The sequence below is a fragment of the Ovis aries genome, chromosome 11 (assembly GCF_016772045.2).
Source record: "Ovis aries strain OAR_USU_Benz2616 breed Rambouillet chromosome 11, ARS-UI_Ramb_v3.0, whole genome shotgun sequence".
Classification (NCBI taxonomy): domain Eukaryota; kingdom Metazoa; phylum Chordata; class Mammalia; order Artiodactyla; family Bovidae; genus Ovis; species Ovis aries.
In genome coordinates this window covers 44,333,862-44,361,246 of record NC_056064.1, presented here as the reverse complement: position 1 = coordinate 44,361,246, position 27,385 = coordinate 44,333,862, and the positions used below count along the sequence as shown (strand labels likewise).

The window sequence follows — 27,385 nt, the reverse complement described above, 5'->3', positions numbered from 1 at the left end:
AGCAGGCAGAGCGAGGCCAGGATGGAGAGGAGACGGGTCACCTCAGCGGCTCGCCGCTCCTATGTCTCCTCCTCGGAGATGGTGGTGGGGGGCCGCCGCCTGGGTCCTGGCACCCGCCTGTCCCTGGCTCGAATGCCGCCTCCACTCCCGGCCCGGGTGGACTTCTCCCTGGCCGGGGCACTCAACTCCGGCTTCAAGGAGACCCGGGCCAGCGAGAGGGCAGAGATGATGGAGCTCAACGACCGCTTTGCCAGCTACATTGAGAAGGTGCGCTTCCTGGAGCAGCAGAACAAGGCGCTGGCTGCCGAGCTCAACCAGCTGCGGGCCAAGGAGCCCACCAAGCTGGCCGACGTCTACCAGGCAGAGCTGCGCGAGCTGCGCCTACGGCTCGATCAACTCACCGCCAACAGCGCCCGGCTCGAGGTGGAGAGGGACAACCTGGCACAGGACCTGGGCACCCTGAGGCAGAAGTGAGGAGGGGAGCCACAGAGGGGCCTCCTGAACCGGGAGGACTGAGTCCCGGGAAGGGGCGCCTGCAGGTCTCAGGCGGGGCTCTGCCTTCCTGTTCCCATTTCCCGCCTTTAGGAGGGAGGGCGATCCTTGTTTCCAGATGATGGAGGGCCTGGGACGAGGCCCAGAATCTGATTTCCGGGGATCTGATTCCCCAAATCCTTCTTCCAGGGAACCGCTGTACCGTCAGCACCTTCCTGCTGAGGAAAGTGGACAGTCGGGGACCCTAGCGGGCAGGCTCTCTGTTTTATTCACTGCGGGGCCTTGCGACTGTGCACAGAGAATACACTTATTCTTAGCTCTGTCTAGTGGAGGTACTGGATAGGAATATGGGGGTGCACCAGGAGGACTGGGCTGGGGTACAGGCCACAGGGAGACAGCAGGTAAGCCTGGCTTCAGAACACAGGTGACTCTGCCTGTCCCCAGCTTACGACCCTAGTCAAGGTGCTTCAGCTAGCACAGCTGTAAAGTGGAGATCTTAATAAACCCATTTCCGAAGGTCAGAGGAAATGCCAGGGGCATAGTCCTTGCCAACTGGCAGAGTATGCGTGTGTGACTTCAAGTGCGAGAAGACGTGTGTGGGGTGTGTGTGTGTGTGTGTGTGTGTATGGCAGGAGTGAGTATAGGTTGGTGGAAGCGCCTGTGTGAGCAGGAGCAGGTGCAGCAACCCTGATAAGGCACCTTGGTAATGACTTAAAGCGCAGGCTCTTGTCTGCTCACCCTTCTGGCCAAAGCTCTGTCTAGAATCCTGCCCCTCACTCCTCCTTCTGCTCCACTGCTCCTGAGGGTGGGGGAGTATCTCTCTGACAGAGGGATCAGGGGAGGGGTCCCCATAGTCGTCAGAAGAGCCCAGACCCAGGAGTGTATCTCCCTACCTCAGGCTCCAGGATGAAACCAACCAGAGGCTGGAGGCTGAGAACAACCTGGCTGCCTATCGACAGGTCAGGGTGGTGGGGAAGGATCAGGGAGGGGGAAAATGTTGATGGCAGCCCACCCAAACACAGTCCCTAAGCCCAACCCTCCAGAGCAACGTGCTCTCCCTGCCCCCCACCAGCCGCAAAAGGAGAGATCAGATTAGACTAGGGAGCAGAGAGGATGAGTCTGGGGTCAGAGCGGCCCTTTGCCCCGCCCTGCTCCAGGAAGCAGATGAAGCCACCCTGGCCCGTCTGGATCTGGAGAGGAAGATTGAGTCTCTGGAGGAGGAAATCCGGTTCTTGAGGAAGATCCATGAGGAGGTAAGATCGGGAAGGAGGGGAAAAAAGGCCAACACAGAGACTGGAACTGAGGGAAAGAGATGGGGAGACAGAGACAGATATTCAGAGAGAGAAAGGGACACACTGACAGAGAAAGAAAATGAGAGAGAGACAGAGAAAGAGAGGCAGAGAAAGACTGAGGGAGGCAGAGCTAGAGACAGATAAGAGAGCACCTCCAGCCCCTAGTAGAATGCACCCAGACACACCCTCCACTTAAAGTGGGCCCTGTTGCCTCATTCTTTTTCACTACAGCCCTGTGAGATAGGGATGGTTCCAGTGTTATCTCCTTTTCACAGAGGAGAACCCTGAAGCCCAGAAAGGCTAAAGAATGTGCTAAGGTCACATAGTTGGTCTCTATGACTTCACTCCCTCTGCCATCTGTTTCCATTGAAATGACAGCCATACATTAAAAAAAAAAAAAAAAAAAAAGACCCCGCTGAGCTCTGACTTCAGATAATAGATTCAGAATCCATGGACTCAGGGAACCCAGGAACCCATAGGGACACCCACACCCCAGGACTCAGACGTTCTTTCATGAGAACACAGACATGCTTCCAGTGCTCCTGACTTCCGGGCCTGGGAGGAGGACATCCCGGGGCCCCCAAACTAACCTGCTTCTTCCCTTATCCTGGACAACGCCATTTCCTCCAACTAGGAGCATCCCATCTCCCCTAGCCAACATCCGTGTCCAAGGAAGAGGGCATGATGCTAGGGGGAAGCCCCAGTTGCAGCTGGTCCCTGAGGCCTGGCAACCCTTCTCTCACCCTGGCCAGGAGGTGCGGGAGCTACAGGAGCAGCTGGCCCAGCAGCAGGTCCACGTGGAGATGGATGTGGCCAAGCCTGATCTCACAGCGGCTCTGAGAGAGATCCGCACACAGTATGAGGCAGTGGCGTCCAGCAACATGCAAGAGGCGGAGGAGTGGTACCGGTCCAAGGTAGCCCTGACTTTGGGGCAGCCTGCCTTCTCCAGGCAGCCCTCCTGGCTCCATACAAAAGAATCAGGGAAGGAGGGTGGAGGAAGCTGAGAGAGGATCCTCTCTGAGTGACTGACCTTCACCAAAGAAGTGAGGTGACTTGCCCAGGGTCATACAGGCACTATTACTTCCAATAAGTACTTATTAGTATCTGTTGCGATTGACTACTAGCCAACACTCTTGTGTTTTAGGCCCTGGGCTTTGCAAGGATTATCTTACCATGAAGTAGGTACTGTCCTTTGATAGATGACAGAACTGAAGTCCAGAGAGGTTAACCAATTTGGCCAAATTCACACAGCTCCTAAGCAATAGAGCTGGATTTCTAACCCTAGCTGTCTCACTTAAGAGCCTGTATTCTTATCTTTTTTTTTAACTGTTTATCTGGGGGGCTTTCTTGGTCATGCCTCTAAGCATGTGGGATGTTAGTTCCTTGACCAGGGATCAAACCCACGCCTCGCCCATTGGAAGGGTGGAGCCTTCACCACTGGACTGCCAGGGAAGTCCCAAGCCCACATTCTTGATGCTTCTGCCATCTGCATCCTGGGTTACTGAGTATCTGCTGCATGCCAGGCTCTGCCCTGCATACAGAGACACGTCTGACCAGGGGGATGTGATGTCACTCAGCTTGATGTCTGTGAAGAACGCAGCAGGGCAGGGTTTACACGCAACGCGGAAGCAGGACAGATTTCATGGGAGGGCAGTGGGGCCAGGCGGGACTGGCAGCCTACGAACATACAGAGAAGAGAGAAAGGGCATTCAGGAAGGGCATGCAGGACACAGCCTGAGTAGAGGCCATAAAGCACAGAAAAGTGGGGGCCCGGAGATCCTGGCCCAGGGCATGGAGCTGAGGAGTGTAAGTGGCAGAAGTCAGGGATGGTTCTGAGCAGGTTAAGGCGTGATGGAACCATGAGGGATTCAGAGCAGGCTGAAGGAGAGAGGGTTATTAGAACCTGGTCTCTGCTCACCAGAGCTCCCTGTGTGTGACCTAGGAGGACAGGATTCAGTCCCGAGGATGGAGCTACTGGAGAGTCTGGGCTCTGTGACACCCTCTGCTCATTCACGCGTTCCCTCATCAGGCACTGAGCTAGATGCTAGAGAAGTAGCAATGTCGTCTGTGTCTGTGTCCATGGGCCACGGGTGACTGTGAATAATCCCACCCAGTGCCAGTGGCGTGGGGTGGGCTGGAAAACAGCCGTACCGTCCGGCCCATCTCCCTGATCCTCCAGACCGCGTACCAACCCCCCGAGCCCACTAAGCTCCCGCGATATGCGGCCCCAGACCGCCTTCCAGCATAAAGCCCTCTCCTCATCTAGTTCGCGGACCTGAACGACGCCGCCGCCCGCAACGCGGAGCTGCTCCGCCAGGCCAAGCATGAGGCCAACGACTACCGACGGCAGCTGCAGGCCTTGACCTGCGACCTGGAGTCCTTGCGCGGCACGGTGAGCAGGGGCGGGGCCGCAGGCGGAGGAGGGGTACGGGTGAGCGAGCCGGGAACCTGGGACCTACAGCCCTAGCAGACGCTGAAGGACTGGCTCGGGGCGGAGCTCTGAAAAGTTTCTTGGGGCGGGGCCTCGGGGAACGGTCCGGCTCCACCCACAGAACGAGTCCCTGGAGCGGCAGATGCGCGAGCAAGAGGAGCGCCACGCGCGGGAGGCGGCGAGTTACCAGGAGGCGCTGGCCCGGCTGGAGGAAGAGGGGCAGAGCCTCAAGGACGAGATGGCGCGCCACCTGCAGGAATACCAGGATCTGCTCAACGTCAAACTGGCCCTGGACATCGAGATCGCCACCTACAGGAAGCTGCTGGAGGGCGAGGAGAACCGGTGAGCCCAGACCGGCCGCCTGCCCTACTGCCCCGCCCCAGAGTCGCCTTGCTCCCTTCACGAATACATGTGTGCTCGGACATGTCCAACTCTTTGCGACTCCCATAGATGGTAGCCCGTCAGGCTCCTATATCCATGGGATTTCCCAGGCAAGAATACTGGAGTGAGTTGCCATTTCCTTCTCCAGCGGGTCTTCCCGACCCAGGGATAGAACCCACGTCTCTTTGTGTCTCCTGCTTTGGCAGGTGTGTTCTTTACCACTGCGCCATCTGGGAAGCCCCATCAGGGACTGTCTTATTCAGCCTCGTGACCAGCCCCCTCCTATCCCAGCGCCCAGCACAGTGCTCACCTAACACACAGTTGGTATTCATAAATGCCTGATGAATGAATGGATGGATTCAATTCAGCCCATGTTGATCAGATCCTAGGGTAAGGACTTGGGTTATCTTCCAAACTAAAAGGCTCACTCCCCACCCTCCCAACAAAGACTGGACTTCTTTTCTGCTGACCAATCTCCTCTGCCTCCTGGGAACTCTCTTCACTGCTCTCCCCTCCCCTCTGTCATCCTCAGAGCACTCACTCTCTTTTGAGTGGAGGTGTTCCCCCAGAGCTCTTACAGCGCGGGGAGTGTGTTGGCTGCTGGAGAAGCTAAGAGATGGAGGTCCGCCTTTCCTGGCAAGGAAGAGGGCCTCGAAGCTATTATGGTGACCTTGGACCAGGATCTGGCCTGGGAGTGTCCTCTGGCAGGCTGGTCACCCCTCTCCTTCTGCTGTCTTTCAGCATCACCATTCCTGTTCAGACCTTCTCCAACCTGCAGATCCGAGGTCAGTAGAACAGGGTTTTGTGGGCAGAGTGTTGGATTCCCGCCCCCTTCCCCAGGCCTGTGGGTTGCTCTTCTGGTCTGAGCCCGAGGACCAGGGCAGAGGGGCCCAGTGCTCTCTGTGGGGACCTTCAATATTCATGGCAGAACTTCCAGCCAGAACACACCATTCCAGAGCATTCCAGGTGGGGCTTGCAGCCACTCCTGTCCTGCTCTGCCCTTTGTCCCTCCTCCCATGCCTACTCCCCATTCCACTGCAGAACTGAGTGAGGGTCTTAACCTCTCACCTGTCTGCAGATCCCTGTCCAGCTGAGTGTTTGATGTTTGTGTGTTTTTTTTTAACTGCTTGTCACTACAGGGGGCAAAAGCACCAAAGAAGGGGAAAGTCACAAGGTCACAAGACATCTCAAAAGCCTCACAATACAAGTTATACCAATTCAGGCTCACCAGGTTGTAGATGGAGCCCCGCCGGCTCTCGGTTAGCTGCCTGCCTTTTAGACATGGTGCTTTTTTCACCTTAATAGGGAGCAAGCTCACCAAGCCCACTTTCCCCATCTTCTTGAGCTCCCTCCTCCCAGGTTTCCCTAAAGGGCCAACCCTGTGTCATTTCCCCAGCAATCTCAGCGCCCAGTCCAGGACCTGGCACAGGGTAAATGTACATTAAAGTAGTAGAGTTGGCCAGTGTTCAAGGTGCTAAGTCCTCGGGTACTCAGCTCAGATGCTCTGGGCCTCTGAGCAAACACCAGCTTCTGCCTCACCTCTTCCCCATCACCAGGAGGGCCCCTAGAGTCTCACGGTGCCTGGCAGCCAGGCTCTTGGCCTGATTCCTCTGTCCCCGAGGCTCGGTTGTTCAGCTCAGGGCTGATTCAGCCCAGAGGATTATTTCCCTCTAGACTGCTGCTCTTGGAGTGAATAAAGTTTTATGTCCCCTGCTCTTAATATTAAACATTAGTGAGTGTGACATGTTACATTTTTCTCTCTGCAGGGGGGAATAAATTGCTTCTTACTTGTATGTGGCCCTCAAATAATTCTCAGCTGAGGGAAAAAATAATTCTTCTGGACTAGAAATTTAGGAACACTAGCTATGCATGTCCGAGGGCTTAGTTCAGTATCAGAAGAGTTAACCAGCAGACCAGGTAGAGGCAATACTGCCACATGCCAGACAGAAAAGGGTCCTAGAGAAGTGGCAGAGAGAGGCAGGAAAAGGGAAGAGGGACGGGAGAGGGACCCATGTGTACGGAACATGAATACGTGCCCATTGTTTTACACACATTGTTTCAGTTAACTCACTACTTCGACCTAGAGAAGTAGGCAGCAGTATCCCCATTTTGCAGATGAGGACACTGAGGTTGGAAGAGGTAAATTAACTTACCCACAGTCATGTGGCTGAGCTGGGACTCGAGCTCTGGCCTGCCTGACTTCAGTAACCACATGCTCTTTCCTTGGTGTGATACTGGGTTGTCAGGGAGCCAGGGGCCAAGTGAGGAACTGCAGAGGGGCTGAAATGCAGCCAGGCCAGGACAGCAAGCAGGGAAGTGAGGGCTTGCTTGGCACTGTGGGGACTTAGGAGGTTGCCAGCCCCTCTGGGAGAGCCTAGGACTTCTCTGGTTGGATAGGCTTTTGTACTCACGATTAGGGGTCTCAGGGGGAAACCAAGGGTGGGAGAGGATGTCTAGGGCCCTGAGAGCCTATGGAGGCCTCCTCTCCTCATGTCTGCAGAAACCAGCCTGGACACCAAGTCCGTGTCAGAAGGCCACCTCAAGAGGAACATTGTGGTGAAGACCGTGGAGATGCGGGATGGAGAGGTGAGGAGGGCAGGCCCAAGATTCTGGCCCCAGCAGGCTCTGGGAGAAAGCCTGGACTGGCATATAGAAGGTTCTCCATAACTCCCAAGAGTTCCTCTGGGAGGCTCTGGAAGAGGGGAAGGAGCCCAGATATAATTCCATTCCCCAGTCCCTACACTAAGGGGAGCCTAGATGCTTAGGCCACAGGTCAGGGTCCTGACTCTGGCTTTCTTTCTCCCTTTCTCACCCTCAGACTCAGGTGCCCCCACAGCAGGCCTGGGGGAGACAGAATGAAAATTAAATTTAGTAACTTTCACTCCCAACGTTCAACTTTCAGCTTGGTGAAAGGGACCTGGCAGAAGAATGGGAAGAGGAGATTGGGCATATCCCCTCCCCACCGTACCAGCAGAATTAGCTAATCTTACAACAGCAGCTCAGCATGTGCCAGGCAGATGTTTGCCAGATGTTTGACAGGATTAGCTCGTTTCCCCCTCTGCTGCGTGGCGGCATTCTGGTTACTATCATAGAAAAGTTGAAAGGCTGGGAACTTGTCCCAGGTCACATTGCCTAGCCATGGTGGACCTGGAGTCTGTGTGAGCTCCTAACTATGGCACCTTCTCTGTCCCCTTCAGGTCATTAAGGAGTCCAAGCAGGAGCACAAGGATGTGATGTGAGCAGGACCCATCTGGCGGTCACTGCCCCACCGTTTGAGGCGTCTGCAGCAGGAGTCGGGGTAGCTGTCTCTTCTCTGCTAGTTAATTTCCCCAGAATTGAGTTCCCACCCAATCCAGTTGCTCCTCTTCCTGCTCCATCTCTATGCCAGCTTGCCACCCTAGGCTCCATCAGCATTAAGCCTGTCAGACAGCACCCACCCCACACCCAGCAACACTAACAGGGCACTCACCCCAAAGGGCAGCCTGGAGGGGCACGGCCAGCAGCTTGGGTTAGAATTGGGAGGGAGGAGAGAAAGCGGGGAGACCTCATAAATCACCCTGCCCTCTGTATCGCGAACCTCTGTTGTCATGGCAACTGTTGCCAGAGCTGGAGGTATCTGGGGGTATCTGGGAATGGGGCCTTTGGGCTGCTGGAGGAAAACTGAGAGTCTGAGACAAGCAGAGGAAGTCCCCAAGGCAAGGTGGCCTTGGCCAGAGGCTTATTCTTCTAGACTGACTCTGACCAGTCTGAGGGTGGGTGGGGCTATCCTGCCAACTGGGAGAGTCAGCAGACAGAATTCCTGGCCTGCTCAGATTGCAGAGGGGCCTCCTGAGCAATGTGTCGAGTGTCTCAGCCCCACTGAGCTGCCACGTGGGCATGCCGTGGGCCCGTGGGAGCTTGATTCTCCATGCTTGGGGGAAGTATAGTGTAAGTGCAGAGGAAAGGGGTGCTGGGAGGGAGTAGAAGGGGGCGTTGCCCATTGCTGTGGGTACAGAGAGGTCAAGCCCAGGAGGACTCTGATACAGGCTGGAGTGGGCAGGTAGAGATGGTGGGGGCAGTGCTTGGGATGATGCTAGACATCAGAGTGGGGGTCGTGGGTAAGCAGTTACACTTGGCCTTTGGGTTGTGGAAATCAAGAAAGTGAGTCATCCTCTTGAAGATGCTGACACAGGAAAGGAAGAGGCTGCTGTTCATGGGAGTGGGGCCTGCTTTGTCCCAGCTCTCAAGGACCTTTCCTTGCTGTGTAAACCTTGTCCACCCAGGCCTGTGAGCCCCTGCAACTGCCACCTGACCCCAGGAAACACTGCTAGGCGAAGCCTCTGTTGTGACCCAACGTCCTCTCCCCACAGTGATCACTGCTCTTCCCTAAACCAAGGCCCCTATAGCCCCCTCTTAGTCAAATACAAAACATACCCCCCCCTCCATGTTTTAGGTAGCAGTTTATTTTATGATTTGGAACCCGAGGCCCATGCAGAGTGAAGACACTGGTTTGTGTTCCTGCAGCCTGGAGGCAGGAAAGCTTGGGGCAGACACTTTCACCCTGAGCACCTGTTCTGCTGTTCACAGGGAGACTGATGGGCATGAGATGATCAGTGCCCACAAGTGGGGCTCCGAAGCCCACCCCAGGGTCCCCATCTCCCTCCAAGTCAGAGGGACTTGACTGCATACCCTTCCCCTACTCCCTCGTGCCACCCACTGCTGCTAACCTTCAGGGCATTGCCACGAGCTTTAGTCACTGACATAAATGCAACAAATAAAGACGACTGCTGTGGCCTTCCCCAGAGTGGACTCTGATCTGTTCAGCGGAGGCTGAGGCTGGGGCAGAGGACAGTAAGTAGCCTCAGGCAAGACACAACTTGCTTCTTATCACTGATCGTCTTGGGGCCCCCAGCATCCCCAGAAGTGGCCACATGACAAATCCTGCCTCCAACCCTGCTCTGCTCTCCAGCCCTGGTGCCCCACACACCCACTGCCTTTGCTTCTGGCTCCTCACCTCCGGCCCCAGGCTGGGTGCCATCTCTCAGGAAAGCCCTGAATTCAGTCTCCACTTTCCTCACCCATTTCTCCTGTCCTGGTCTCTACCTTTATTCTCAAACTCACCATTTCTACCTGCTGGTTCCGGGATGAGGCTGGGAAAGAAGGCAAAGAGGATATATATACTAGGTACCCCAACTCTTTTCTTCCTCTCTCTGCTACCTTCAGTTCAAACAGCACCCACTTGGCAATCCATGAAGGCAAGAAAATAAAGCACATCAAACACAGTCAACACCAGATAGATGATAAATATTAGGTTCACTTCTTCCTTCTCTGAGCATTAAGTCAGAAGACGTGTACTCCGACTACTTCCATCCTGGACTCAGTTCCCCATCTCCCACCTGCTCAGGCTTCCCTGCTTCCCAGATGAGGTTCTAGACTTGCTCACGAAAATGGGGGGCAGGTTCGCATGCCCCACCCCCAACCGGAGGCATCTGGTACCATTTAACAAACACATTTGAGCACAGCTGGTCTTCAGAGCTAGGGGAGAGAGAGCCTAGGGGAGAAGTTGGGACAAAAACGGAATAAGTAACAGCAGCAACGACAAAGGTGAATGCTGATGAAGATGACCGTGATAAGCATGTAGCCTATCAGAATGAGCCCCAGGGCGGCTCGAGTCTCGGGGTCGGAGAAGGAGACCGGATAGCGACCTGGAGATGTCACACCCAGTCGGAACCCAGCAATGCGATCGCCCTGCCTCCAGCAATAGTAGATGCCCCGGTCTTCCAGCTGGGTGAAGCGGATGTGGAGATGGTTGCCGTGGTCGATGAACACCCTCATGGATCCATTGACGCCCTTCAGGTACTGCGTGCGGTAGAGGTACTGGTGGTCCTTGTCCCAGGCCACGGCGTGCTCTGGCCGGGCTCCGGGGCAGGAGATGATGAGTCCATGGCCCAGTCTCTGCTGGTGGAACTGAATGGGCACCTGGGGCAACCAGGGCCGACTGCCCACTTTGGACACATAGTTGAAGATGGCCATCACGCCCTCCTGGACCTTCTTCTTCTTCTCGCAGGGCATCAGGCAGCTCCGAACCAGCAGCTCGGGGTTGTGGTTGCTGGCCTTGGCCCGGAGCTGCCTGGGCACAGCCCTCGAACCACAAGACACCACGTTGGGCAGTATCTTGCGGTAGCGGGGAGAGAGGTCCGGGCTCTGCAGGTAGCACAGACCGATACGCCACTGCTCCCCGCGCACCCCGCAGCGGTCGCAGGGGGTCCACTCCCAGAAGGTGGTGAAGACGCGGAGGCTCCCGTGGTACTCGTCTTCCAAGGGCTCCTGGCCCTGGTCCTTGAAGGTAGCCACCATCCCCTCACTGCTCTGGATGTCCACGTCGTAGGCGTAAAAGTAGTCCCCCTTGCGGGTGCCGCAGAAATACAAGCCGGAATCCTCCGGCTGCGCCCGGAAGACCAAGAGGCTGAACATGCGGATGCTGAAGCGGACCAGCATGTCGCTGCCCACGCGCACCTGGGCTGCCTCCGTCAGCACCCGCCCATCGAAGTCCGTCAGCACTTTGGTGTGGCTGCTGCCCAGGTGCTTCTGATAGTACCAGACGACAGCGGACACCTCCTCCGGCTTGCAGGGGCAGGGGAGCTCGAAGCTCATGTCGGCCAGGTAGGCCGCGTTGTCAAACATCAGGAAAGCTGGGCAGGGGGTCCTCTGAAAGATGTTCTCTTTCTCCACTATTTCAAAGGCCTGGAGGCTCCCCCACGCCCACAGGAGCACAGTGGTGTGGGCCAGGTTCATGCCTGCGCAAGGGAAGGGTCAGAGGGGGCAGGGCAAACCCGAGGCACTAAAGGCCTATGGGGCTTCTAGAAATCACTGCTAGGAGGAGGCATCTACATGAGGAAAGGTTTAAGCAGCCAGGAAAAGAAGCAACAGTCTGCAGAGGAAGCTGCCATAGGCAAGGCAATTGATTCCTAGTTAACATACAAGATGCCCTTCTCATGTTCCAGATGTGCTCTTGAGGAGAAAACCATTCTAGAATCTGGCTCCCTCTCCCCTTTCTAGAACTCTAGCATTCTAGAACAGTGGGTCAGGGGAAGCCAGGAGGAGAAACAAGGGCCCAGGTACAAGTTCGGGAAAATCTCTGCCCTTCTGCTTCAGGCTCTGCCCTGCCTGCGGGCCTGGTTGCAAACATCTTTCCTTTGGATAATCTGAGGGTTGAAGGAAACCCTCCCACCTGCACATCTGGCCATCTGAATATACCTGGGAGGCTGGCCAGGCCTGAGCTGAAGGCTTGGGGCTTTCTCAGGCCCAACCTTCATGGGAACTCAGCCCCTGGAGAAAAATAGTCCACTTCAAATGAGGTAGCATTTGATCATTTATTGACTAAATGTCCATTCGTTGGTTTCTGGTGACGAATACTCTTGTTTAAGGGCTATGGAGGATGAACTAGGAGATTGGGATTGACCGTATGTACACTTCTATGTATAAAATAGATAACTAATGCAAACCTACTGTGTACCACAGGGAACTCTACTCAATGCTCTGTGGTCACCTAAATGGGAAGGACATCAAAAAAGAAGATATATAGATAGATAGATAAATAGATAGATATACGTATAAATGATTCACTTTACTATACTGAAGAAACTAACAACATTTAAGGCAACTATACTCCAATAAAAATCAACTTTAAAAAAAGACCTATGGAGATCAGTATTTGTTAACCATGGAGGATTAACAATTTTGTTTTTTCCTTGTTTTGAGCGGAGGCTGCAATGGGTGGTACCAGTGTTTCGTTGGGTGCTCACCCATATCTCAGGGCCATGGGCTAGCAGACTGGCAGACTCTAAGGGTGGGAAGCAAAAGTCTTTCAGCTTGGCCCTTGACCATCCTGTAGATCTACAAAGTTCAGAATATGAAGCCCCCAAGGGGCTGGGGGAAAAGTGAAAATTCAGTTCCTGCTTTGGTTGTGAAAATTCTAAATCCAAATGGGAATCAGGTGTGGGTTTCTGATTAGAGTCCTGCAGAGTCCCCCCAAAAATCAAAAAATGCCTCTGATGACCACTGGGGGCCTCTGAAGGTAAATGGTCCCATCAGCCCAGGTGGTATAGCATCAGCAGCTCTTGCAGCAGACCTTCCTCCTCCTGAAGCCCACCCAGCTGCTCCCCCAGACCCTGCCCCTCCGGACTGGGGGTGCCCATGGCCTGCAACTTCTGAAACAAGGCTCTGCAGCTCTCTCTCTCTGCATGGCTCATCAGGCTCAGGTTCAGGGTGAAGCGCCCAGTGCTGGCCAGGCTGTGCAGGATCCCCAGCACTGCCCAGCGGTCAGCAGGCCTCACATGATCGGCCAGTGCCACCAGCATCTCTCCTAGAAGTCCAAACCCCACGTCCATCTGGAAGAGGCGGCTCAGCTTCGGGCCCCCGAGCTGCAGCAGTGCCTCGTAGCGCTCTGGCCCGCTGCGCAAGTGTCGCCGCCAGTCACGGTAGAACTCGGCTGAGGTCTCAGGCTGGAAGAGCGTTTTCTCCTGGACCACAAAGGAAAGGAAAGAGAGTCCAGAGCTCTTCCAGCTGCGCTGTGACAGCAAGGGGAACCCATGGGTTTTCAGCTCTGGTATTGGTCTCTGAGCATTGGCAAGGTCGCAGTCCCTGTGGGCCTCATTTTCAGATGAAGGAACAGGGGATGGGATGGGGAGGGAGGGTCCCAAGAGGAAAAAATGCAGGCCACGATGTGAGATTCTTAGCTGTACCAAGACTTTCCTACTGATGAGTATGGACATAGCCCTGTTTTACAAGTGTAAGTCAGACTACACTCTGAGCAGGGTGGGGGTGGGAGGTATTTGGAAACTTCAGGAGGAGAAAAAAGAACTCAAGTGCTCAGGATCTGACAGGCTGTATCTCCTTCCCAACCCTGCCTGAGGATCAGACTCTCTACCATATAACCCAAGGCAGGGCACCCCAAATCTGATCTGGGAATGCAAGCCAAGGGCTGATGGACAGGGGCCTGCCAAGTACACCTTTCTGACTTGATCTGGCAGGTTTGGGCCTCATCACCCACAGGTTGCTTTTCTTGCTGGAATTGGAGGCAGAAGGTTGCTTCTGTTGGCTTTACATGAGACACAAGGAAAATGTATGTGTTGTAAGAAGATAAGACGGGAGGCTGAGGGCAGAAATTCCTGCTGGGCCTCACCTACCGGGGAGAGTTCAGTGGTTTCATCCTGGGAGGGCCTTCCCTGACTAGTGTGACAATTCCAGAGCACAGGCCTCTTTCCTCCCATCTTGTCCTTCTGTTCCAGCGGCTTCAGATGTGATGCAAGGACGATACCCCTATGGGCAAAGGCCAGAGATTAGGGGATGGACCTTATGCTGCCTGTAAGTATGAGGTGGCTGGACTCTGCATGAAATAGGCTGGACCTGTTGGCAAGCCCATATGAGAAAAATAACAACAGCAAAAGTAATTGATAATTTTTGAGCACTTTCCATGTGTTAGGTATCGTGCTCAGAATCTTATGTGCAATAATGTTTAATCATGACAATAGTTACTCTCTGTTACAGATGAGGAATAGTGGCTCAGATAGGGAAAATGATTTGCATAAGATCACACAGGTAGCAGAAGGTAGGGCTAAGACTGAGCCCAGAATGGTCTGAGGCCAGGTGCATGCTCTTATCCACTATAGTAAACCAGAACAGGAGAGCCTGAGAAAACGGCATTAAGCTGACCTGAATTCCTCATAGGAAGCTACCTTCTGTTCCACTGCCCGTAACTTGGCAGCATTCTCCCGTTTGTACTTCTCATCAGCAATGAGTGCAGCCTGCAGCTCATTCTCCAAAGCCTTGAAGTTGATGACATCATTCCTTTTCATGGCCGCTGCCTAGGAAGGCAAAGGGAATGAATGTCAAACAGAAGACAAACATCAGGGATGGGGAGGAGAGGTAGTGGGCGTTTGCATCTGGATTCTTTGCCAGCCGACAAAATGACCCCAAAGCACTCTGGACATCTAGTCACTTATCTTGGGGGGTATTACAGAAATCTAGTTCTCTGTTTTACAGAGGGGAGCTGAGTCACACAGTGAGGTCTTGCTTAAGATCTGTTGTCGCCGAAAACAGTCTTGACTTTCAATTTAGTGCCTTATCTTAATTTTGTTCTCTGCCTCTGAAAATATTTTTTAATTGGAATTTAATCGACATTAAATGTTATATTAGTTTCAGGTGTACAACACAGTAATTCAACATTTATATACATTACCAGATGATCAACACAATGTTTAGTTACCATCTGTCATAATTTAAGAGTTATTGCAATATTATTGACTTATTCCCTATTCTGTATGTTACATTCTCATAACAATATATTTTATGGCTGGAAGTTTGTGCCTCTTAATCTATTTCATCCACTTCCCCTTTCACACCTTCCCCTGTAGCAACCACCAGTGTGTTCTCAGTATCTGTGAATCTTTGTTTTCCTTGTTTTGTTTTTTAGATTTCGCATATAAGTGAAATCATGCAGTATTTAATTTTCTCTGTCTTAAATACCTGGTAATACTCTATAATACCCTCTAGGTCCATCCATGTTGTTTCAAATAGCAATTTTTCATTCTTTTTTATTCTGTCTCTAAAAACATTTTAGATTGGTGCTTTGGCTGAGGAAGCATTTCGATTTCAGAATTTAGTTCCTTCACATTTCCACAGGACTCACTATATACAAGTTGCGATAGAGGCCCTCACACAAAATCAGAACTACTGTAAGCTATTCTTGAGCCCAGGGATAAAAATTCACCCATTGCTAAATTAAGCATTAGTCGTTCTGTCCTGTCACAGCTGCGACCTCATGGATTGTAGCCCACCACGCGGCTCTTGGATGGCATCATCGACTCGATGGACATGGGTTTGGGTGGACTCCGGGAGTTGGTGATGGACAGGGAGGCCTGATGTGCTGCGCTTCGTGGGGTCGCAAAGAGTTGGACACGACTGAGCGACTGCACTGAACTGAACAGAAGGCGGCTCTGTCCATGAAATTCTCCAGGCAAGAATACTGGAGTGGGTTGCCATTCCCTTCTCCAGTGTTATATTCCCGATCCAGGGATCCAACCCGGGTCTCCCACACTGCAGGCAGATTCTTTATGATCTGAGCCACCAGGGAAGCACCCATACTTAAATGTCTTATAAGGAGAAAAGATACTTTCCACCCGAAACCAGATGCAATGACTGAGCAGGAAATCAAGTGGACGCGACAGAGGAAGGGGCTTAATGATCCCCGTTCTCAAACCCCTCTGTCCAGCCCAAGGCTGGAGCATAAATCTCTAGGTACTTGGGCAACCTCTTTAGTTCTGTCTCTGTACTTCTGCAACTTCCGGGTGTCTGAGGCTGACTGATTCGTTCTATAGAGATCACCTATACGAGTTTTAATCTTGGATCCGCATTTACTGCTGTGAGACCTTTCTGAACCTTACTACTACTGCTCCGAGCTATTTGCTAAAGATCACTTGGCGAAGTCATCCCCACCAAGCTCCTCAGTCCCTGGGATCTCCCAGGCAAAAATACTGGAGTGGGTTGCCATTTCCTCCTCCAGGGCATCTTCCTGGCCCAGGTCTCCAGCACTGCAGGCAGATTCTTTACCGTCTGAGCCACCAGGCAAGCCCCAACACGGAAGCAGGAGGCCTAAAACCAACCCTCCACCCTAACATGGGTAAGCGAAAGACCAAGAAGTAGGGTGGGCTGGCCAGGAACTGAACTCAGGTGTCCTGACTCCTGCCTAGTTCTAAGCCTTTCCCAGTCACTGAAAATCTAGAACATCTAATCCTCCTGCCCCCTGACCTTCACCCCAGCAGCCGGGGCCTCGGTTTCCTTTCTTTCTTTGGGGATGCCCAGACACTGCCCGACGAAGTCAGCTCAGCGTAGACCACGCCCAGCAGCTGTGGTTGCCCAGCAACTGCTACAACAGCCTCCCACGTGATCGCCCCGAAGGCCCCCAGTCAGGGTGGCCCCGAGGCGCCTGATCAGATTCACGCCTCCTCAGGCCTCGCTTTCTCTGGAGCAGCCCACGCCGTGGTTTGGGGACCCACAGTTCCTCTTCTCAGGTTCCGGTGTCCGCAGCCGGGATTCCTCCGAGCTGGTCCACAGGCAGAGGGCTGCCCTCCCGGGAAGAAACGCAACCGCGGCGCCTGTGGGGTCCTTCCGAACGGCGGGCGCAGGCGGTGAGGCGGCGTGGGGCGGAAGCACGATCTCCAGCGGCCGACTGGGAGTTTTTGGCTGAGCAGCGGGAGGTGAGTGGCGCTGGTCAGCGTCAGGGGAGGCTTGCTCTGGTGGAATGGGAAATTAGTCAGATTTGGAAGAGATGCTATGTGTTATATGCCACTTTCACTTTACAGATGGGTAAATTGAGGCGTGGAGTAGGATAGAGAATGAAAGCCCCCCCACCCCCCAACCGATTCCTGGGTTCCCTGCGTGTCGTCCGTCTATAAAACCCTTTCCCTGGGCAGGGGTCGTTCTTGCAGTGTCTATTCCCCTATCTTACTCTCTCTTCCAACTGTGCCGCCTTCACTTCTCTATCAAGCTCCCTCCGTCGTTACTCTATGTTCCTTTGAGAGCCTGCATTGTAGCGGGAAGCTGCAGTGAAGTTTGGTACCGAAATTCACTAGTTTTGTGCAACTGTGGGCAGGTCAGCTGTCTTCTCTGTGCCTTGTTGGGGCCATACATTTCGTCATTCAGTAAGTGGTTCTGTTTTGTGGCAGGCACCCTTTTAAGTGAAAACAAAAACAGTCCTTGCTTAAACTGTAGTTGGAGAGGTGACGGTAAATACACGAAGATACTTGTCAGCTAATGATAAATGTTAATAAAAATAATAAAACATTGAAAATAGGGGTTGGAGAATGTGTGTGTGGGGGGGGGGAGTTTTTTAGAGTGACAAGGGAAGGTTTCTCAGAGAAGGTGCTGTTTTAGTAGAGACCTGAGTGAGATGAAGGAACAAGGTATATATGCCCAAGGGAAGAGCATTTTGGAAGAGAAGAGTAAGTGCAGTGGCCCTGAAGCAGAAATGACTTGGATTATTTCATGAACAGCCTTGTATAGAAATTTCTGCAGTCATTTCATGGGTGTCTTGGGAGAATGAAATGTGCACAGAGATGATAGCTCTTTGGAAATAAAAAGAATATGCATATGAAAGTTTCTGTGATAAATCACATTTACTTATTAGTAGTGGAGCTCTTAATTCTCTATTTTATCCACAGTCAGCACTCCACAAGGGGCACTGAAGGAGGTGGAGGGATTACCGTTGTGGAAGAAATACCAGTATCTCAAAATTGAACCTTCTGGTCAGTTAACATTTATCTAGTGCCTACTCATGTGAAGTGGTGTCTTGGGCATTGGCACATGGGCACAAGGAGCACAGGGTTCCTGTATTCAAGAATGGCCAAAAAAGTTTTTTAACTAAAAAATACAAATAAAACAGACAAAAGAATGGCTAAAAAATAATGCCAGTTAACATTGATTGATCCTGGAATCATGATGAATTCTTTACACAGCCTATTTTTTTTAATTCTCATAATGCTTTATGTGGTGAAAATTAATCACTTTATTTTCCAATTGAAGAAACAGGCTTGGAGAGGTGAAGGGCTTACTGAAAGTGACATAGTTATTAAGTGACAAAGTTTGGATTCAAATCTAGGTCTGCCAGTTCCAGAGCCCTGACCAGTAACCCATGCTCTGGTCTGTTGTCTATTACTTGTAAGCTGTAGAGTTGTTGTTGAGGGTAGTTAATGCAGTTAACTACCGTTGATGACAGAAGTAAATGCTGATAAAGACACAAAAGGCTGTGGCATCATAGGTGAGTGAGAAATTGAGGCTCAAGGAAGACTTGAAGGAAATGGTCTTTGAACAGTTATTTTGAATAGAATTTCAATACTTGAAGTGGAGACAGCCCACGAAATATTTATGAACTGCGGAGAGAAAACAAGTAACTTTATACAGTGGAAAAGCCTGGTAGACACCACCACAATCAAGTGGTTACGTTAACATCACCACTGATGGGAGAAATTAAAATCATATGCCACTTGTTAGGAGTTGCACCGAAAAGAGCACAGCCTCACTACTGTGATAGTCTTACCAAAAAAAAAAAGCATAACTTGACTCTAATCATGAGGAAACATCAGACAAACTTAAATTCAGGAACATTCTACAAACTCACTAGCCTGTAATCTTCAAAAGCGTCAAGTCACAGAAATCAAGGAAAGGCCAAGGATTGTTCCAGATTGAAAGAGACTGAAGACATGATAGCCAGGTGCAAACATGGAATCCTCTGCTGTGCAGGACATTAGTGGAACAATTTCTGAAACTTGTATGGGGGCCTGTGGATTAGGTGTAGTGATGTGTCAGTATTTTCTGATTTTGATGGTTGTATTGTGGTTATGCAGAAGAATGTCCTTGTTTGTAGGAATCATGTGCGCTAAGAACAGGGGTTGGCAAACTTTGTCTATTAAGGGCCAGATAGTAAGTATTTTAGGCTCTGTGGCCATATAGTCTCAGAGGCAGCTACTCAGCTGTTACAGGCTGAAAGCAGTCACAGACGGTATAAAGAAAGGGGCATGGCTGTGTTCTAGTAAAGCTGTTTTCATAGACACTGAAATTTGAATTTCATAGAACTAATTGTCATGTATCATGAAACACTCGTCCTTTGACTTTTTTTTCCAACTGTTTAAAAATATTTTAAAAATCATACCTTCCAGGCCGTTATGAGAACAGCCAGATTTGGCCACAGGCTATAGTTTACCAACTTCTGCACTAAAGTCTGAGGAGGTGATGAGACATTGTGTCAGCAACTTATTCTCAAATAACTTAGGAAAAAGTGATGTGCACTGTTTTTGCAACTTCCTGTATTTAATTATTTTAAAATTAAAATTCTTTTAGTATTAAAAAAACAAACAAACAAGTGGGCTGGGACTTCCCTGGCAGTCCAGTGGTAGGACTCCATGCTTCTACTGCAGGGGGCATGGGTTCAAGCCCTGGTGGAGGGGAGGGGAGGAAGTGGGCGCAGTGTATGTAAACAGACACAGGATTAGGACAGAGAGCAGGGAAAAGTACAGGGCTTTAGAGGAGCAGTTGGTGGGTTGATGTAACTGGAGAGGAGAGTGTGTGAAGGGATATGGTCAGCCATAGGCTAGGGTGGAGGCCTCGGTTTCCTCACCAGCATCTAACTTTTCTCTTGTTGAATTTTAGCACCATGGATACTGACTTGTATGATGAGTTTGGGAATTACATCGGACCAGAGCTTGATTCTGATGAAGATGATGATGAACTGGGCAGAGAGACCAAAGATCTTGATGAGGTAAAACAGATATATTACTTTTTCTCATCTCTGTTTTTTAAAAAGCAACGAGATAGTGAATCTCCTGTGCTCCCGTAGTAACGTGTATTTATCTCTAACACTGTCCTTTTTATAATTATTGTGATTTAATTTGGTTCTTACACTGCCTCTAAGAAAGCTTGAAGTTCCAAAGAAGCATATAAGGTAATTTCGTTGGTAGGGTGGTTTTATATTCTGAGTTCTAGTTCTTCAGGTAGTAGCTCTTCTTCCATCTGCTTGACGTGCCTTTTGGCTATCATGAATAGTTCTAACTTAGAAAAAGTCAGCTCTTTCGAGAGCTGCTGTCCTGGGAGCTCCCTCATAAACTCAGGTTTTAAAAATGCATAGGGACTTCCCTGGTGGCCCAGTAGTTAAGAATCACCTGCCAGTGCAGGGGACATGTGTTTGATCGGTGATCCAGGAAGACTCCACATGCTGTGGAGCAACTAAATCCATGCGCCACAACTACTGAGCCACAGCTCAAGGGCCCTTGAGCTGCAACTAGTGAAGCCTGCCTGAAATAGAAGTCTGTGCACCACAACGAAAAGTAGCCCCCAGTTGCCACAACTAGAGAAAGTCCGCTAGCAGCAACGAAGCATAAATAAAATTAAAAATACATACCGCTCCAGTATTCGTGCCTGGAGAATCCCATGGACGGAGGAGCTTGGTGGGCTACAGTCCACGGGTCGCAAAGAGTTGGACACGACTGAGCGACTTCACTTTCACTTTCACTTATATATATAAAACTGAATCACTTTGCTATACACCTGAAACTAACACAGCATTGTAAATCAACTATGCTTCAATTTAAAAAAAAAGAAATTCACATTAAAAAAAAATTTTAAATACATAAAAGCAGTAGAAGGGGAAGACGCAGATTCCTGTGCCTCCTCTTCAGGAGAGTTACAGAGGGTGAGGTTCAGAATGGTTTGAGGCTTGCAGAAGACACCAAAGGCGGCCTTTATGTTGTAACACTGTTTAGAACAAAGTGAGTGAGAAGCACACTGATGAGCCCACTGCTGCTTAGTGGAGGCTTGCTATTAATGGGACAGCAGAAGAGCAGGAGAAAAGTCTTGACTGCCATTTGTCTTCTTCATCAGAGAAACTGTCCTTCAAACCAGAAAAAATAGAATAAACACTGGAAAAAGAAAATTGAAACCATGTAGATGAAAAGGGAGTAGCTCGCACCTTTAGATGAGTTCGAGTCTCCAGGCCCCAGATGACTTGTATCCTGGGTGGGATGGTGGGGGAGACACTGCACAGTTAGGCTAGTAAGTGTAAGAAAATGAGGCATTGCCATGGTGCTAAAAAGTGAATCAGGCAACTCCTCCTTTTCAAAGAGGAAGGTAAGGTACTGCCTTCAGAAACTGCGGACCAGTGAGTGCTGTGCACCCATGGTAAAAATTATGGAAGGAATTTCAGAACAGATGACTGTCGAACACTTAGGAAGCCAGGATGAGTTTTTATAATAATAAACTTCTCTTGATCCCATTACTAGCTATAAGTCATAGGTATATTGTGGATATTATGTGTATCCTGGTTTGGGCAAGGCATTTTTTTTTTTTTTAATAAACCGATTTTCTTTTAAAAAATATTTTAAAGAGATTATTTTTCATTATACAAGTAACTCACGAATCCAGTTCAAACCAAATAGGAAGGCTTCCTTGGTCCTCACTTCATTTTACTCCCTTTCCCCACTGTAATTCATGATGTCCTTATGGAAAGACAATGGGCTGAGTTATAATACAATTTGGAGAGGTTCCAGCCAGTGGGACCCAGAGAGTGTTAGTTACTGGATCACCACCAGAGCTCCTGTGACATAACCTGGGCATCCATGCTTGGTCCTGTCCTTTTTAATCTTTTTATCAATGACTTAGGTGAAGATAGAGAAGAGAGGTGTATAAGATTTGCACATGACATAAGCCAGTATACTGGATGCATGCTTAGTTGCTAAGTCATGTCCAACTCTGTATGACCCTATGGACTACAGCCCGCCAGGCTCCTCTGTCCATGGGATTCTCCAGGTAAGAATATGGAGTGGGTTGCCCTCCAGGGGATCTTCCCTAACACAGGGACCAAACCCGTATCTCTTATGTCTCCAGGGGATCGTCCCTAACACAGCGGATTCTTTACCACTGAGCCACCTAGTATATATATATATCCAGGTGGGTGGGTGTGTGTGTGGGTGGGTGTGTATTCTGGTATACATTCCAGACAATATACTGGATAACAGAATCTAAGGTCAAAGATTCTTGAACTTGAATCTTTGAATACTGAACTAAATGAAGTCCATGAAGTCATTCAGTATTTGTTGAGCACTTACTGTTTGCAGGAAATCCTGATGCAAAAGGGAGCCAAGGCACTATCCATGCCCTCCAGGCACAAGCTCCTTGCCAGGAGAGATGAAGTACAAGCAAGGTTTATAATAGGATACAGGGAGGGACAAGCACCGTTTAAGTCCTAGTAGCTTGGCTGCAGTCCATGGGGTCGCTAAGAGTCGGACATGACTGAGCGACTTCACGTTCACTTTTCACTTTCACGCATTGGAGAAGGAAATGGCAACCCACTCCAGTGTTCTTGCCTGGAGAATCCCAGGGACGGGGGAGCCTGGTGGGCTGCCGTCTATGGGGTCGCACAGAGTCGGACACGATTGAAGCGACTTAGCAGCAGCAGCAGCTTTTATCTGTAGGGACATCTCTGGAGGTCCAGTGGCCAAGACTCTGTGCTTCCAGTTCAGGGGACCCTGGTTCAATTCCTGGTCAGGAAACTACATCCCATATGTCACAACTAAGATTTCACATGCCCCAACTAAAGATTTTGCATGTGGTTGTTCAGTTGCTGGGTGGTGTCCGACTCTTTGAGACTCTTTGCTGTGGACTGCAGCATGCCAGACTTCCCTGTCCTTCACCATCTCCCGGAGCTTGCTCAAACTCATGTCCATCGAGTTGGTGATGCCATCCAACCATCTCCTTTGTCATCCCCTTCTTCTCCTCCTGCCTTCAATCTCTCCCAGCACCAAAGTCTTTTCCAGTGAGGTGTCTCTTCCCATCAGGTGGCCAAAGTATTAGAGCTTCAGCATCAGTCCTTCCCGTGAATATTCAGGGTTGATTTCCTTTAGGATTGACTGGTTCGATCTCCTTGATGTCCAAGATTCCTCATGCTGCAAAGAAAATCAAAGATCCCTCCTGCATGCTGCAACTAAGACGTGGCACAGCCACATAAAAATAATTTTTTTTAAAACTCACATTTTTAGTAATAATATATAAGGAAGGGTCATTCCTGGCTAGATTGACCACGAAAAATACCTGAGGAAGTCACATTCAAAGTGGGCCTGAAGAATGAGGGCATCTGTGGGGAGTGAGAGAGTAAAATGATTAGTGATTGCCCAGGCTGGGGGCAGGAACTAGGTGGGTAATGACTAAAGGGTACAAGGGTTTTAGGTGGGAGGTGATACAAATAATCTAAATTTGATTGTGCTGTTGGTTACCCAGCTGTGAGTATACTGAAAACCATTGAACTGTAGGCAAATTGTGTGGCATGTGACTTATATCTCACTAAAGCTGTTAACAACAACATAAACTAAAAATAAAAGCAGGGGGTGGGGGGGAAGATTAAGCAATGTTTGAATGTTTTCACCTCAGTCCAGAGGGTTGAGGGAATCATACTCTAGTTGAAGCTCCTCAGTATTATGGCTTGGGCAAGGCTCTGTCCTTGTTTAATGAACTCACGAATTCCTTTCTATTTCATTCTTATACCTGTTACCACAAGAATTCTAGTGTACACATGCTTTTTTTTATCTGTAGAAGTTATAAAGTGTGTATAGTGGCATGGTGCGCCTGAACTTTTGTTTCAATCTTTGTTTCTTTGGCTACGCTCTTAGTTGTAGCACAAGAGATCTTTGACCTTGTGGCATCTGGAATCTAGTTCCCTGACCAGGGCTTGAACCCAGGCCTCTTGCACTATGAGCGCAGTCTTTGCCACTGGACCACCAGGGAAGTCCCTCTGCACATGTATTTTTAATGAAGGTAAATGGTATCGTGTTGTCTACATCATTCTGTTTCTTGCTTTTGCCACTCAATCTTGTGGTGGGTGATGTATTTTTAGGATCCATCCCTGTTGCTGTGTGTCTGTCTAGTTTGTGGCATCTGATTGCTGCTCCATTCTCCCTGGTGTATATCACCCAGGATACCTGCCAGAAGCCTTTCCTCATCACAGATAATACTGCAGTGAATATTCTCAGGTATATCCAGTTATGCTCCATGTGAACATTTCTGGGGGTTATATTCCCTGAAGCAGAGTTGCTGATGATAGGATTGTATATATACTTAATGTGTTTATACTGTCAGGTTACTCTTTAGCGTGGCTGTACTCGTCCATACTCTTTCTAGCAGGGTGAGAATCCTATAGCCTCCTAGTCCACATAGGTGCATAGATTTTTTTAAAGAACACTTTTTATGGAGGTGTGTAACAGTGAAGAGCTTCCCTGGTAGCTCAGCTGGTAGAGAATCCACCTGCAATGCAGGAGACCCCAGTTCGATTCCTGGGCTGGGAAGATCCCCTGAAGAAGGGATAGGCTACGCACTCCAGTATTGGGCTTCCCTGGTGGTTCAAATGGTAAAGAATCGCCTGCAGTGTGGGAGACCTGGGTTCAATCCCTGGGTTGGGAAGATCCCCTGGAGAAGGGCATGACAACCCAATCCAATATTCTTGCCTGGAGAATCCCCATGAACAGAGGAGCCTGGCGGGCTACGGTCCATGGGGTCACAAAGAGTTGGACACAACTAAGCGACTAACCACAGCACAACAGTGAAGAGATGCATAGGATTTTAATAATGGAGACAGGGAAGAAGGAAGGCTGTTCTAGAAAGGGGTGGAGTTTGCAGGAACCAAAAGTTTTGCTATTTCATTGTAATCCTTTCTTGACCCCAGAGCTCCCTTCCATTACCTCCCATTTCCCTGTTTCCCAGTTTGGCTCATCTCTGAAGAGTTGTTACTTGCTGTCTCCAAATCCTTTTTCTCCCTTTTTTTCTCAAACCTACTTCTGTTCTTTGCCTCTCCCATTCCACAGAGGGCTGCCATCAAGGTCATCAGTGACCTCTGTGTCAGACCCCATCTTCACCCTACTTGCCCTGCCCGCAGCACCTGACCCAGCTCCCTCTTTAAAACACTCTTTCCTGGACTTCCAGGGAACCTCTGGACTTTCCTTCTCTCTTCTGGCTGGTCCTCCTCAGTCTTTGCTACTGGTTCCTCCTCATCTCCCTGACCTCCTAACTGTCAGCAGGTCCCAAAGCTCCATTACGGACACCTGTTCTCTGTCTACACTCACTCCCCTGCTCATCTTATCCAGTGTGTCAGATACCTTCTATTAACTGAGGACTCTCAAATGTTATCTCCAACCTGGACTTTGCTCTTGAAGCTCAGGTGGTATGTCCAGCTTCCTCTTTGGCATCTCTATTTGGTATCTAATATAGCATCTCAAACTTAGCATATCTGAGACCTAAACACAGAATTTCCCCACCCCCTGTCTCCAATTACTCTCACTGTCTTCCTCATCTCATTAAAGACAGTACGTTCTCCAGATCAAAAACCTTGCCTCCTTTTTTTCATTCCACTTTGAATTCACTAGAAAATATTTTTGACTCTATCTTTAAAAATATATGCAGAATCCAGCCTCTTCTGACCACTTTTCCAGCTGCTTCTCTGATGTAAGTCACCATAAGTGCCACCTCTCTCCTACTTCACTGCAGTAGCCTTCTATTGAATCTCCCTCCTTCCCGTATATTCTCCGTATGAGAACCAGAGTGATTCTTCTAAAACAAAAGCCTGACTGTATCACTCCTCTGCTCAGAACTTCTAAATCCGGACCTCTCAGCCTTGCTACCATTGACATCTGGGGCCAGGTAATTCTTCATTGCAAGAGCTGTCCTATATTTTATACGATATTGATCAGTATCCCTGGCTCATGCCCACTAGGTCCCCCCCCTACACACACCCAGTCATGACAACTAGAAATGCCTTCAGATGTTGCCGAATGTTTCCCGGAAGGCAAAATTGCCTTTGTTGAGAAGCACTGCCACAAAGTCAGATCACTTAGAATGATCCGGAGGATCCGACATGATCACCTGCTGTGTGATCTCAGCTCATACTGTTCTCTCCTTATTTACTGAACTCTCACCATCCTGTCTTCCGACAGGAAACTGGGCTGTCTTGTGAGTAAGTACTATTATTATTGGAAGTATTCAACAGGGGCAGGAATATGTAGGAAGCCTTCCTTCATTTGATAGAGTTGGCTGTGTGCCAAGCTGTGAGCTGAGCACACAGAGTTGACTAGTTCCCACAGAGCTCCTGTCCTGTGGGATTCTTGATGTGTGAGACGTAGGGCAGGGTCCAGAAAAGTGCCTTCCATCTGCATCCACTTGTGACCAGTGGCCCTTAAGAAAGGGTTCGTTTTTCTTTTTTCTTGGTTAGGATACATAGATTTATTTCTTTGTTATATCAGCTGACAGGGCCTCTAAGCAATTCCCTGGTGGCTCAGTAGTAAAGAATCTGCCTGCCAATGCAGGAGACTCGAGTTCGATCCCTGGGTCGGGAAGATCCCCTGGAGAAGGAAATGGCAACCCTCTCCAGTATTCTTGCCTGGAGAATCCCATGGAAGGAGGGGCCTGGCGGGCTTCAGTCCATGGCATCACAAAGAGTCAGGCTTAGGAACTAAACACGAACAATCTACCGCATGTCTGGTGCCCAGGTCTTGGTTCTGTAATACCATTCTCCAGTGAAGGGACTGTGACTCCTTACATAAATGGCTAACTCTGGACAGGAGAAATATGAGATGAACCTGGAGCATCCTCTGGTGCTGTAAAGTGAGACGTGTTTAAAAACAGCAACCACACAACAATGGAGGCATATTGAAGGGACACAGGAGCCAATTAAGAGCTCCCAGTGACCGAAGATGCTACAGTTTGAGCAAAATTTAGGTATTACTGGATTCTTTCCCAAAGCATAAGATGAATATTCATGAGCTCAAATGGTAGAAATTAATAAATGAAGAGACCAATTTCTTTCCATAGGATTTCAGTTAACTGATGTAAACATTCTACCCCTAAGAATACCGCAACTCTACACTACTCTATACAAAATAGACAACCAATAAGAACCCAATGGATAGCCCAAGGAACTTCACCCAGTACTCTGCAGTGACTCAGATGGGGATAGAATCTAAGAAAGAGTGGATTTGTGCCTGGGTATAACTGATTGACCTTGCTGCACAGCAGAAACCAGCACAAACCTGCATGCAACTGTACACCAACAAAAATTTAAAAAACAAAAACATAATTCCACTCTTCTTAAGTGTAGGCTGTACACAGTGACTTCATTCCAAAGAGTATAATAGTGGGGAAAGAGAGTAACTTCACAGTGCAAAAACCTGCAAATAAGACCTTGGCTCAGTGATCAAGGTTAACATCAACAGTAGTAAGTCAT

General features: G+C 49.8%; 4 protein-coding genes across 8 annotated transcripts in view; 2 read left to right on the top strand and 2 right to left on the bottom strand.

Moving 5' to 3' along the window:
* GFAP (glial fibrillary acidic protein) lies at positions 1-9,377 on the top strand. Of its 2 annotated transcripts, XM_027974413.2 has the most exons (10): positions 1-470; positions 1,391-1,451; positions 1,650-1,745; positions 2,537-2,698; positions 4,051-4,176; positions 4,337-4,557; positions 5,338-5,381; positions 5,736-5,855; positions 7,097-7,182; positions 7,794-9,377. In XM_027974413.2, the coding sequence occupies exons 1-10, from the start codon at positions 22-24 to the stop codon at positions 7,833-7,835; spliced, it is 1,407 nt and encodes a 468-aa protein (XP_027830214.1). In that variant the 5' UTR covers positions 1-21; the 3' UTR covers positions 7,836-9,377. The 2 variants fall into 2 exon arrangements, with proteins under 2 accessions (XP_027830214.1, XP_027830215.1); XM_027974414.2 differs by lacking the exon at positions 5,736-5,855.
* Positions 9,378-9,688: 311 nt separating this feature from the next.
* FAM187A (family with sequence similarity 187 member A) lies at positions 9,689-11,930 on the bottom strand. The gene has a single exon (XM_004013417.6). The coding sequence runs from the start codon at positions 11,368-11,370 to the stop codon at positions 10,111-10,113; it is 1,260 nt and encodes a 419-aa protein (XP_004013466.3). The 5' UTR covers positions 11,371-11,930; the 3' UTR covers positions 9,689-10,110.
* Positions 11,931-11,934: 4 nt separating this feature from the next.
* On the bottom strand, positions 11,935-16,472 carry CCDC103 (coiled-coil domain containing 103). 2 transcript variants are annotated; one of them, XM_027974415.2, is made up of 4 exons: positions 16,384-16,472; positions 14,290-14,441; positions 13,764-13,896; positions 11,935-13,097 (listed from the first exon to the last, which is right to left on the bottom strand). In XM_027974415.2, the coding sequence occupies exons 2-4, from the start codon at positions 14,430-14,432 to the stop codon at positions 12,666-12,668; spliced, it is 708 nt and encodes a 235-aa protein (XP_027830216.2). In that variant the 5' UTR covers positions 14,433-14,441; positions 16,384-16,472; the 3' UTR covers positions 11,935-12,665. The 2 variants fall into 2 exon arrangements, with proteins under 2 accessions (XP_027830216.2, XP_027830217.2); XM_027974416.2 differs by having other exon boundaries at positions 14,313-14,441.
* Positions 16,473-16,780: 308 nt separating this feature from the next.
* The window catches only part of EFTUD2 (elongation factor Tu GTP binding domain containing 2), a 40,675-nt gene continuing 30,070 nt past the window's right edge, over positions 16,781-27,385 (top strand). For 2 of the 3 annotated variants that reach the window (XM_004012990.6, XM_060395716.1), the window contains exons 1-2: positions 16,781-16,832; positions 19,780-19,888. In XM_004012990.6, the coding sequence (XP_004013039.1) occupies positions 19,784-19,888 (105 nt within the window). In that variant the 5' untranslated portion in view covers positions 16,781-16,832; positions 19,780-19,783. Of the gene's footprint in view, positions 17,880-19,779; positions 19,889-27,385 lie in introns of all 3 variants that reach the window. The other variant, XM_042256096.2, reaches the window with a different exon arrangement.

Excerpts from the sequence above, each read along its gene's own strand:
- GFAP (XM_027974413.2), top strand. The coding sequence starts at position 22 with ATGGAGAGGAGACGGGTCACCTCAGCGGCTCGCCGCTCCTATGTCTCC. Across the intron at positions 4,177-4,336 it reads TGGAGTCCTTGCGCGGCACG|AACGAGTCCCTGGAGCGGCA; the intron begins GTGAGCAGGGGC and ends CTCCACCCACAG. Across the intron at positions 7,183-7,793 it reads TGGAGATGCGGGATGGAGAG|GTCATTAAGGAGTCCAAGCA; the intron begins GTGAGGAGGGCA and ends TGTCCCCTTCAG.
- FAM187A (XM_004013417.6), bottom strand. The coding sequence starts at position 11,370 with ATGAACCTGGCCCACACCACTGTGCTCCTGTGGGCGTGGGGGAGCCTC.
- CCDC103 (XM_027974415.2), bottom strand. The coding sequence starts at position 14,432 with ATGAAAAGGAATGATGTCATCAACTTCAAGGCTTTGGAGAATGAGCTG. Across the intron at positions 13,897-14,289 it reads GCTTCCTATGAGGAATTCAG|GGGTATCGTCCTTGCATCAC; the intron begins GTCAGCTTAATG and ends CTTTGCCCATAG. Across the intron at positions 13,098-13,763 it reads AAACCACTGAACTCTCCCCG|GAGAAAACGCTCTTCCAGCC; the intron begins GTAGGTGAGGCC and ends TTTGTGGTCCAG.